This window comes from Macaca thibetana, chromosome 7 (assembly GCF_024542745.1).
Source record: "Macaca thibetana thibetana isolate TM-01 chromosome 7, ASM2454274v1, whole genome shotgun sequence".
NCBI lineage: Eukaryota > Metazoa > Chordata > Mammalia > Primates > Cercopithecidae > Macaca > Macaca thibetana.
In genome coordinates, this window is record NC_065584.1 from 38437411 (window position 1) to 38449511 (window position 12101).

Here is a 12101-nt window from a genome sequence, read left to right on the forward strand (position 1 = left end):
AAATTAAACTTAACCCTACTGCACATCATATACAAACACACCTAAAAAATCAATTTCAGGTGGATTGTAAATCTGAATCGCCAAGGTTAAAACCATAAAACTCCAAGAAAATAATGTGGGGAGAATATGTTCATGACTGTGTATAAGAAAAGACCTGATAAACTTTACTACACAGATTTTGTTTATCAAAAGAAAACATTAAAAGAATGTAAAGGCAATTCACGGAATGGGAGAAAACGTTTACAACATAAATTTAACTCCCAGAGAGTTCATGTGAAGAATATATAAAGAACTTCTATAAAGATAACTCGATAGAAAATGAGGCAAGAAAAAAAAAAGAAAATGAGGCAAGAGACTTGAACGGACACTTCATAAAGGATATCTAAATGACCAATAAAATACAAAAAGATGTTCAATTTCATTAGTAATCAGGAATATGCAAATTAAAATAATAGTGAACTATTACTACAAGCCCAACAGAATGGATAAAATTTTAAAATGTGACAGTACCACATGTGGACAAGGATGTAAAACAAAGGCAATTTTCATATGTAGGGAGGTTAAATTAGTATAATCACTTCTCAAAACAGCTGGAAACAATGGGATCATTCATATGCTACTGATGGGAAGGTAAATTCATAAAAAGATCTTGGTAAACAGTTTGGCATCATTTATAAAAGTTAAAGTTGTGCGTGCACATGCACACACACACAAACTCCATGACCCAGAACTCCACTCATAGACACATATGCCCAATAATGAATGTAAATGTTCAGTTGCACCATTCTTTGCAAGAGCCCCCAAATGTAAATGATATATTGTATTATACACACACATACACACACACACACACACATACACAAACACATATATATATACATTTTTTTTTTTTTTTTGAGATGGAGTCTCGCTCTGTCACCCAGGCTGGAGTGCAGTGGCACAATCTCAGCTCACCACAACCTCTGCCTCCTGGGTTCCAGCGATTCTCCTGCCTCAGCCTCCCAAGTAACCGGAATTATACCTGTATGCGCCACCACACCTGGCTAATTTTTGTGTTTTTAGTACAGATAGGGTTTCACCATGTTGGCCAGGCTGGTCTTGAACTCCTGACCTCAGGTTCAGGTGATTCACCTGCCTCGGCCTCCCAAAGTGCTGGGATTACAGGTGTGAGCCACCATGCCTGGCCTATATTGTATTATATTTACTCTATACACACACACACACACGTGTATATATACATATACACTATATATATACTATATATTACATATACACTATGTATACACACATATGTGTATATATATAGATACATATAGGTGTGTGTGTATATATATAAATACATATGTGTATATATGTCCAGTAATAGAATGGAAAAATAAGTCATGGTATATTTATACCATGGAATACTATATGGCAACAAATCATAGTCACACACAACACAGGTAAATCTCACAATGTTTGGAAAAAGAAGCCAGACCAAAAAAGAGCACATACTCGATGATTCATTTATACTAAATTTTAAAAACAGATAAAATTAAACTACAGTGCTTAGGGAGGCATGCCTAAGTAGTAGAAGTATAAAGAAAACAAGAAAGTAAATACCATGAGACAGGATAATGGTAACCCTTAGAGGGCAGTGAGGGGACAATGATTGCAAGGGGGCACAACGGGAGCTTCTGGAGTCCTAGCAATCTTGTGTTTCTTGACCTAGTTTCTAATTACACAGCTGTTCTCTTTACATAAATCATTCAGTGTTTATTTTTGTTCCAGGCACTTTTCTTGATGTGTTATATTTCACAATAAAAAAGTCTAAAAAAAGACTCAGGGGCAGGTTAAACAGATTAGACAAAGCCAAATAAAGAAAAAGGGAATTGTAAAAGAGACCAGAAGAAATTGTATACAATGAATCTAGAGGGACTAAGATATGTTAAATATTAAATTCCAGCAAGAGGCTGGACACGGTGGCTCCCGCCTGTAATCCCAGTACTTTGGGAGGCCAAGGCAGGCGGATCACAAGGTCAGGAGATTGAGACCATGGTGAAACCCTGTCTCTAATTAAAAAAATACAAAAAAATAGCCGGGCATGGCGGTGGGCGCCTGTTGTCCCAGCTACTCGGGAGGCTGAGGCAGGAGAATGGCGTGAACCTGGGAGGCGGAGTTTGCAGTGAGCAGAGATCGCACCACTGCACTCCAGCCTGGGCGAAACAGCAAGACTCTGTCTCAAAAAAAAAAAAAAAAAAATCCAGCAAGAAAGAAGAAAGGATAAAGGCAATCTTCAAAGAGAAATTTTAAATTGATAAAACGTATCAGTCCTATTATCCAGATATTTTTCTGAATCCCAAGCTAGAAATAAAACACCTAGACTCATCATAGTGAATCTTCAGAACCAAAAACCCAAAGAGAAGATCTTAAGAAGAGATACGAATAAATTACATTACTTACAAAGAATCAAGATATAGACTGACAAGTTATCTTCAGCAGCAATAATGGAAGCCAGAAAGCAATGGAATACTATCTTGAAAATGATAAACTGCCAAGCCAGAACTTTACACCCAGAGAAAATCTCTTTAAGATTAAAATCAAAATAAAGACATTTTCAAAATGACAAAGTTCATTATCAATGGGCCCTAAACTATTAAAGAATGATTTTAAGGAAGATGATCCCCAAAAGAAGGTCTGAGATATAAGAAAAGGTGAGCAAAGAAAAAGGTAAATACAAGGTCAGGAGATCAAGACCATCCTGGCTAACACAGTGAAACCCTGTCTCTACTAAAAGTACAAAAAATTAGATAGGCGTGGTGGCGTGCTGTAGTCCCAGCTACTCAGGAGACTGAGGCAGGAGAATCACTTGAACCCGGGAGGAAAAGTGAGCCAAGATCACGCTACTGTACTCCAGCCTTGGTGACAGAGCGAGACTCTGTCTCAAAAAATAAAAGAAAAAGGTAAATACAGCTGGGTGCAGTGGCTTATGCTTGCAGGAGGACCAAGTGAGAGGATCACTTGAGGCCAGGAGTTGAAGACCAGCCAGGGCAACACAACAAGACCCCATTTCTACAAAAAAAAAAAAAAAAAATTAGCCAAGTGCAGTGGCACATGCCTGTAGTCCCAGTTACTCAGGAGGCTGAGGCAGGAGGATCACTTGAGCCCAGGAGTCTGAGGCTGCAGTGAGCCATGATCACACAACTGCACGGAAGAGCAAGACCTCATCTCTTTTTAAAAAAAAAAAAAAGGCCCAGCATGTTAGCTCACGCACACCTGTAACCCCAGCACACTTTGGGAGGCCAAGGCAGGAGAATCACTTGAGCCTAGGAGTTTGGGACCAGCCTGGGCAACACAGCAAAATCCTGTCTCTATGAAAAAGAGATGGGGTGTGGTGGCTCACACCTGTAATCCCAGCTACTCAGGAGGCTGAGGAGGGAGGATCACTTGGGCCTGGGAGGTTAAGGCTGCAGTTTGCTGTGATCGAACAACTGCATTCCAGCCTGGGCAAAAGAGTGAGACCCTGTCAACAAAAAAAAAAGAAAAAAAAAAAAAAAGAAGAAGAAGAATAATACAGGAAGGTAAACACTTTGGTAAATCTAAACAAATATTGACTATAAAGCAAGAACATAGGCCAGGCACGGCCGCTCACACCTGTAATCTCAGCACCTTCTGGGACCAAGGCAAATGGATTGCTTGAGTCCAGGAGTTTGAGACCAGCCTGGACCACACGGCAAAACCCCATCTCTATGAAAAATACAAAAAAATTAGCCAGGTGCGGTGGTGCACACCTATAGTTCCAGCTACTCGGGAGGCTGAGGTGGGACAATCATCTGAGCTCAGGCAGGTCAAGGCTAAAGGGAGCCAAAATCCCACCACTGCAGTCCAGCCTGGGTGACAGAGTAAGACTTTGTCTCAAAAAAAAAAAAAAAAAAGAAATCAACAACCATTGGAACCAAGTGACAGTGGTGGCACACACCTACAGTCCCAGCTACTTGGGAGGCTGAGACAGAAGGATCATTTGAGCCCAGGAGTTCGAGGTTGCAGTGAGCTATGATAGTACCACCGCACTGCAGCCTGGGAAACAGAGTGACACCCTGGGAAACAGAGTGACACCTTCGTTGTTCTTCTCTAAAAACAACAACGAAGAACAAAACTAATAATCGAATAAGCATTTACATAAAAGTGAATGAAAAAGCAAAACAGGAATGGAGAATAAATAGAGCATGAATGGATGATTTTTCCTTTTATTTTTGTTTTTGTTTTTTCTTTTTTTGAGACAGGGTCTCACTTGCTCTGTCGCTCAGGTTGGACTGCAGTGGCGGGATCTCAGCTCACTGCAACCTCCACCTCCTGGGCTCAAGCGATTCTCCTGCCTCAGCCTCCCAAGTAACTAGGATTACAGGCGCCTGCGACCAGGCCTACCTAATTTTTGTCTTTTTAGTAGAGAGCGGGGGGGTTTCACCATGTTTGCCAGGCTGGTCTTGAACTCCTGACCTCAAGTGATTGCCCGCCTCGGCCTCCCAAAGTGCTAGGATTACAGGTGTGTGCCACCGCACCCAGCCTATTTTTGTTTTCTATTCATCTCTTAAATGTATTCTATCTTATTTTTACAAGGAAAGAAGCCATGAATGACTTTTTCATTGAGTTTTTTATGACAACAATCAGGAAAATGCAGTCATGCCTAAAGGGAAATGTGGCATTCAACCTGAGTTTAATACACATCAAAAGTCAAAATGAGGTGGCGGTTAGATTATTTGCCACTTTATCTATGCCTCTGCTATAGTAATTAAAGTGTTTTTTTAAATTTTATTATTATTTTGAGACAGAGTCTTGCTTTGTCGCCCAGGCTGGAGTGCAGTGGTGCGATCTCGGCTCACTGCAAGTTCACGCCATTCTCCTGTCTCAGCCTCCCGAGTAGCTGGGACTACAGGCGCCCGCCACCTCGCCAGGCTAGTTTTTTGTATTTTTTTTTTAGTAGAGACGGGGTTTCACCGCGTTAGCCAGGATGGTCTCGATCTCCTGACCTCGTGATCCACCCATCTCGGCCTCCCAAAGTGCTGGGATTACAGGCTTGAGCCACTGCGCCCGGCCTGCTTAGGGACTCTTAATTACATTTCCTGGATAGAGCAAGATAAAGAGAATTAGGGGTGGAGACTGAAGATGTTATTAAACTGCTGTAATCTCATGATAAAACTTTAACAGATGAAGAGTTGCTTTTTGTGGATGAGCAAAGAAAGTGGTTTCTTGAGATGGAATCTATTCCTGGTAAAGATGCTGTGAACACTGCTGAAATGACAAGAAAAAATTTAGAATATTCCATAAACTTAGTTGATAAAGCAATGGCAGGGTTTCAGAGGACTGACTCCAATTTCGAAAGAAGTTCTACTGTGGGTAAAATGCTATCAAATAGCATCACATAGTAGAGAAAAATCTTTCATGAAAGAAGAGTCAATCAACGTGGCAAACTTCTTTGTTGTCTTATTTTAAGAAACTGTCACAGGCACTCCAACCTTTAGCAATCACTAACCTGATCAGTCAGCAGTCATCAATATCAAGCCAAGACCCTCCACCAGCAAAAAGATTACAACTTGCTGAAGGCTCAGATAATTATTAACAATTTTTAGCAATAAACTATTTAAGTATGTACTTTTTAAAGATATAATGTTAATGCACACTTAATAAACTATAGTATAGTACAAATATAACTTTGTTTTTTCCCCCTGAGATAGGATCTCCCTCTGTCACTCAAGCTGAAGTGCAGTGATGTGTTCATAGCTCACTACAGCTTCAACCTCCTGGGCTCAAGCAATCCTCCTGCCTCAGTCCAAGTTGCTGGGACTACAGGTGGGTGTCACCACACCTGGCTAATTTCTCTTTTTGTAGAGATGGGGTCTTGCTATGCTGACCTGGCTGACTGGTATTAAACTCCTGGCCTCAACTGATTTTCCCCACCTTAGCCTACCAAAGTGCTGGGATTACAGTCACGAGCCACCACCACACTCAGCATAAGCATAACTTTTATATGCACTAGTAAACCAAAAAACTCATGTGACTCACTTTATTGTAACATTTGCTTTTTTGCCATGGTCTAACATCGAACCTGCAATATCTCCAAGTTATGCCCATACTGTGAAAATTAAATGAGATGATGCAAGCAAAACATACAGTACATGGCTTAGAGTAAATGATGTTTCAAATGTTAACTGTTATCTTTTAAAATCCTAAGTAATAATTTCCATTTAAATAGACTTCCTTATTTTCTCCATGGCATCCTAATGAAAACGCTACTACAAATATTAACTGTGGCTAATATTTCATGAACACTTACTACTACATGTTAACACTGTGCTGAATCCTTTCTAGGGGTTATTTGAACCCTTAGAAAAGCCACTGGAGGTAAGTACCATGATGTTCCTATTACAACCAACCAACAAACCAAAGACTCAGAGAGGCTAAATAGCTTGCCCAAGTTCACAGAATAAGTGGGGGAAATAGAATTCATATAGGTTTGACTCCAGAATCCATAATTGTAAGTACTCCCCCATCCTGAGAGGAACAGCAGCTTCGTTTTCTCTGCTAAAATCTGCTTACAAGCAAGTTGAGAACTAGCTAATTCATTCTCCTTTAACCTTATTTTCTACTTGACTGTCCAAGGTCCCAGTTGGAAAAGCAGAAGTTGTTTTTTTTGTTTTTGTTTTTGTTTTTTTAACGTTTGCTTTTTAACTTACCCACTCACAGTCAATTCCAAGTACTGGAAAATCTTCTAATTCACTTCTAAGCAAGGGCTCGATTTGATCCCACTCTGCCTCCTGAGACACCGTCACCACCTTTGCTTTAAGGATCTGTTCCTCCCACGAGGATCTGGGGGCACTGGAGTGCAGCTGATCATCTTCTGGAGCGGGCAGCTCTCTACTGCCCAGCAGTTTCTGCTGTGGCTGTGGGGTCACGGGGCTCGTTTTACTCCTTCGGCGGCGCTGGATGCCTTTCCAGAGGACAAACCCCCCTATAGCCACACCCAGAAGGGTAGTCACTGTCAAAGCCACAAAATTCTGTCTAGACATCTTCGACTTTTCTACTCTTTAGAAAAGCATATCACTAATCCCACAATCTGCAAAACAAATGGCAAAAATACATTTATATACAGAATATAAACCTTTACATAAACAAGTTTTCCTCTAAAAAAGTCCCATTTACAATATCCATGCCCACAAACTAAAAGAACTGCTATAAATTTCCACGTGAAATAGTATAATAGTTTAATTTCTTCATCTTTATAATCTCTGTATTCCATCTCTATCTCCATCCTCACCCCAGGAAATCTCCCTGCCCTCTGACAGTTCCCCAGGGCTCTCTTAATGACATAAAATCATATCAATCAAAACAACAGGCTATCTGCACAATGAAGTGTGATCTAGGAAAAACAAACAAACAATAAGCTAGACTCTCACCTCTAACTGCTGATTAATGAATGAATTTTTTAGTTAATGGATCTTCTTCAAAGTATTTTGCATTTTAAACCTTTGATGACCTAACAGTTGAAGGAAAACTTTTGCTTCTCAATTAAAAAAAAATTGTAATCCTCAGTCAGTTGGTAGGGAGATTTTTTTGACTTCTCTGGAAGGTGGGGCAGCGAGGGAGTGGAGGAAACAGGCTTGAGTCAACACTTTCTGTTGCTCCAGAAGGCTCAGTAGTTCTTCATAGAAACTGATTTGGTTATCGTAGGGTAAGGCAGGGGGATATAAAAGAGAAAGGATAAGGAAAGAAAAAGAAAAAGGTAGAACTTAGAGAGAGATCCAAGATGCATAGAAGGAGGTTGCAAACTGAAGTGTTCACAGCGCCAGGCAGGTTAATGTAAATAAATAAAGCAAGCCACAAAATAGTCCCTTTTTCATTCTTCTATAACATGTGGCTTTCTCCATGTAGTTTCTGTTTTCCTATATGTGAGAAAGAAATGAGTATACAGCACTATTTCTGTACTATTAAAATAACAGTAAAAGTGCAACAGTAAATAGTAAGTGGCCTGGCCAGGTGTGGTGGCTCATGCCTGTAATCCCAGGACTTTCGGAGGCCGAGGTAGGTGGATTACTTGAGATCAGGAGTTTGAGAGCAGCCTGGCTAATATGGTGAAACCCCATCTCTACTAAAATTACAAAAATTAGCCAGGCGTGGTGGTAGGCACCTGTAATCCCAGCTACTCAGGAAGCTGAGGCAGGAGAATCGCTGGAACTTGGGAGGTGGAGGTTTCAGTGAGCCGAAACTACACCACTGCACTCCAGCCTGGACAATGAGAGTAAGACTCTGTCTCAAAAAACAAAAAAAGTAAATGGCCTTTGGTCTCAGGGCCAGGGAGAAAACATGGGGCAGCAACCATTCGGCACAAGCTGATGACCCTGTGCAGAAAGAAGGCCCAGAGTGGTCAAATACTTTGCTTATTTAAGAGAAGTCAGGAATCTGAATTTTATATGAAATGTCACCATTTTAAAATGCTGGCAATAAATTTACAGTTTTAAAAAATATTGTGCCAGCCAAACAAAAACACACTAGGCACCAGGCTACCCATCCGTGGCCTCTGGCCTAAAAGCTAAATTGCCCAAAGACAGAGCAATCAGCTGTACCCTGCCTACACTTCTCTATGACTGAAGGTTACCCACTGAATGTGTATGGTTTTTATTACTTTTTAAAAATTTCATCAATAATAAAAAAAAAATTTTTTTTTAATTGGATGGAGTCTCGCTCTGTTGCCCAGACCCGAGTACAGTGGTGTGATCTCGGCTCACTGCAGTCTGAGTACAGTGGCGTGATCTTGGCTCACTGTAGTCTCTGCCTCCCAGGTTCAAGCGATTTTCCTGCCTCAGCCCCCCAAGCAGCTGTGACTACAGGGGTGTGCCACCACATCCAGCTAATTTGCATATTTTTAGTAGAGACAGGGTTTCACCATGTTGGCCAGGCTGGTCTTGAACTCCTGACCTCAAGTGATTCACCAGCCTCAGCCTCCCAAAGTGCTGTGATTACAGGTGTGAGCCACTGCACTGGGCCAAAAAAAATTTCGTATTTACAACAACTTCTGGATTATAATCATGCCTATATAGATATGTGAGTATTAGAGAAGAAAAACTGAATCACAGCAATTATTACAGTAATAATGAAAAGTGGTAATAGCTATGCTGTTTTAAAAACATTTACTTTATTCCAGAAACTGTGCTAAGAATTTCATATGTTATTTTCTCCAGTGCTTTTATTGAAGAGGAAACTAAGGCTTAATGAGATTAAATAACTTGTGCAGAGAAACTTCTGATTAAAGTAATCTGAGAAGACATAAAAGTCCTTCCCTTTTCCACTCTAACCAATGCAAATGCTGGAGAAGCCACTGAAAAGATAAAAATGTAATACACAGGCCGGGCGCGGTGGCTCAAGCCTGTAATCCCAGCACTTTGGGAGGCCGAGACGGGTGGATCATGAGGTCAGAAGATCGAGACCATCCTGGCTAACACGGTGAAACCCCGTCTCTACTAAAAAATACAAAAAAAAAAACTAGCCGGGTGAGGTGGCGGGCACCTGTAGTCCCAGCTACTCGGGAGGCTGAGGCAGGAGAATGGCGTGGACCCGGGAGGCGGAACTTGCAGTGAGCTGAGATCCGGCCACTGCACTCCAGCCTGGGAGACAGAGCGAAACTCCGTCTCAAAAAAAAAAAAAAAAAAAAAAAAAAGTAATACACAGTTAAGCCCCCAAAAGAAAGAAAGAAATCATCAGGTGCCAGAAAAGGAAGAGGAAACCCAAAGTGGGTGGAAGGTTGAGTGCAGTGGCTCATGCCTGTAATCCCAGCACTTTGGGAGGCCAAGGCAGGTGGACTGCTTGAGCCTAGGAGTTTGAGACCAGCCTGGGAAACATGGTGAAACCCCGTCTATACCAAAAATACAAAAAATTAGCTGGGTGCGGTGGCACATGCCTGAAGTATCAGCGACTTAGAGGGCTGAGGTGGGAGGATAGCTTGAGCTGAGGAGGTCAAGGCTACGGGGAGCTCTGATGGTGTGCCACTGCACCCACTGCACTCCAGCCTGGGTGACAGAGTGAGACGCTGTCTCAAAAAAAAAAATAAGTGGGTAGGTGGGAGATGAAGCTGGGCAGAGACCAGAACTCATATCAGACCCAGCGCTGGAGTTTATCAGCAACCCAGAGGCAGAACTCTAGGCCACAGGCCCAGGACACAGCTGGAATCCAGGAGAGTGCCACACTATCCACAAACCATAAGTATTTGCCCACCTTGGCCCGGGCAAGCCACCTGCCCCAGGCTAAAGGCATGAACAGAATCCCTCGAAAGAGGACAAATCCTCAGCTGGGTGCAGTGGCTCACACCTGTAATCCCAGCACTTTGGGAGGCCAAGGCGGGTGCACAGCTTGAGCCCAGGAGTTTGAGATCAGCCTGGCCAACATGGTGAAACCCCATCTCTCTACTAAAAATACAAAAATTAGCCAGGTGTGGTGGTGCACGCCTGTAATCCCAGCTACTCCAGAGGCTGAGGCATGAGAATTACTAGAACCTGGGAGGTGGAGATTGTAGTGAGCCAAGATCCAGCCACTGCGCTCCAACCTGGGCAACAGAGTGAAACTATGTCTCAAAAAACAAATAAAAAGAAAAAATTAATTAAAAAATAAAAGACAAATCTTCAAGCCTACACTTCTCTATGGCTCAAGCAGAAACAAGGTTCAAGTTCACATTATCCTCATAAAAGGGAAACCTAAGCCAATAAACTGAATTTAAACTGGTGCAGAACTGGTAAATTCTATTGGAACCAGGCACAATCAATCACAACACACACACACACCCCACTCACTCCACGTAGGAAACATACAGGACTACCATGGAAGATCAGTCCCTCGAAGGGGCTCACAATGAATCACAACAAAACCAAACCCTAAAGCCGATAAAAATAGTGCACAGAGTCGTCAAATATTTCCATACCTGAGATCTGAAAAGGACTTTAAAGAATATTCAGAGATATTAATGAAAATAATAACCAAAACGAAGACAAAAAATGTACAATTCTAGATATGAAAAATAGTTATTAAAAATTTTTTAAAACTCAATACTCAATAGACAAGTTAAAATGTAGACCACACATACAGAGAGAGTTAACGAATTGAAGAAAAAAATCTGAGGAAGTCACCAGAATGTAGTAGACAGATAAAGAGGTAGAAAACATACAGAGGCCAGGCATGGTGGCTCACACCTGTAATCTCAATACTTTGGAAGGCGGAGGTGGGAGGATCACTTGAGCCCAGGAGTTCAAGACCAACCTGGGCAACATAATGAGATCCCATCTTTGCTAAAATTTTTTTTAAAACAGAAAGAATACACAACAAAGCAGAGACATGGCAAATGGACTGAGAAACTCCAACATTCATGGAATAAAGATTTGGAATGTATGAAAAGGGCCAGATTTTGTACTATTCTCTGAGTCCCAAGCTGGATAAATTAAATCTATTCATAAAAAGACTCATATAAGAATGTTCATAGCAGTTACTTGTTTGTAACAGCCAAAATCTGGAAACAGCCTGTTGGCCTGACTGATGAATGCATGACTGCTGGTTCATTCATTGTCTGTCCATGAGAACAGGAGCCTTAACTGGCTTTGTTACCACCATATCCCCGGTGACTCAGCACAGAGTTGATGATACTCAGTAAATAGTTACTGAATGAATGAAATTCAGCTCAAGGTATTATATGTTAACATTTGTATGATAAATGTCTCTAATTCAATCACCAGATTACAACATTCTGTTTATTCAAATGAAAAAAAGTTTTTCCCCTTATCGTGCCTCGACGTTATAAGGAAGTAATATGGTTCGCTACTGGGCTGGGAGCCAGAAAAAAATCAAACTTTGATAACAGTTTACTCTGGGATCCAAGCTTTTCAATGCCTCACCAAATCTCATGAGTGAAACAAAATGTCATTCTTAAGTTTTTTATATAAATTAATTGAACATAAAACTTCTTTTTTTGAGACAGAGTCTCACTCTGTTGTCCAGGCTAGACTGCAGTAGCACAATCACGGCTCACTGCAGCCTCAACCTCCTGGGCTCCCACTTCGGCCTCCTGAATAGCTGGGGGTACAGGTGCA

General features: G+C 41.4%; 1 protein-coding gene across 5 annotated transcripts in view; it reads right to left on the reverse strand.

Annotated features, from left to right (window-relative positions):
* Positions 1 to 12101, reverse strand: part of EXD2 (exonuclease 3'-5' domain containing 2) — a 50534-nt gene that overhangs the window by 25355 nt on the left and 13078 nt on the right. For 2 of the 5 annotated variants that reach the window (XM_050797375.1, XM_050797376.1), the window contains exons 2-3: positions 7431 to 7686; positions 6711 to 7090 (exon numbers count right to left, since the gene is read on the reverse strand). The exons of 1 other annotated variant lie outside the window; for it this stretch is intronic. In XM_050797375.1, the coding sequence (XP_050653332.1) occupies positions 6711 to 7043 (333 nt within the window). In that variant the 5' untranslated portion in view covers positions 7044 to 7090; positions 7431 to 7686. Of the gene's footprint in view, positions 1 to 6710; positions 7091 to 7430; positions 9407 to 12101 lie in introns of those variants that run through there. 2 more of the 5 variants (XM_050797374.1, XM_050797373.1) reach the window with 2 other exon arrangements.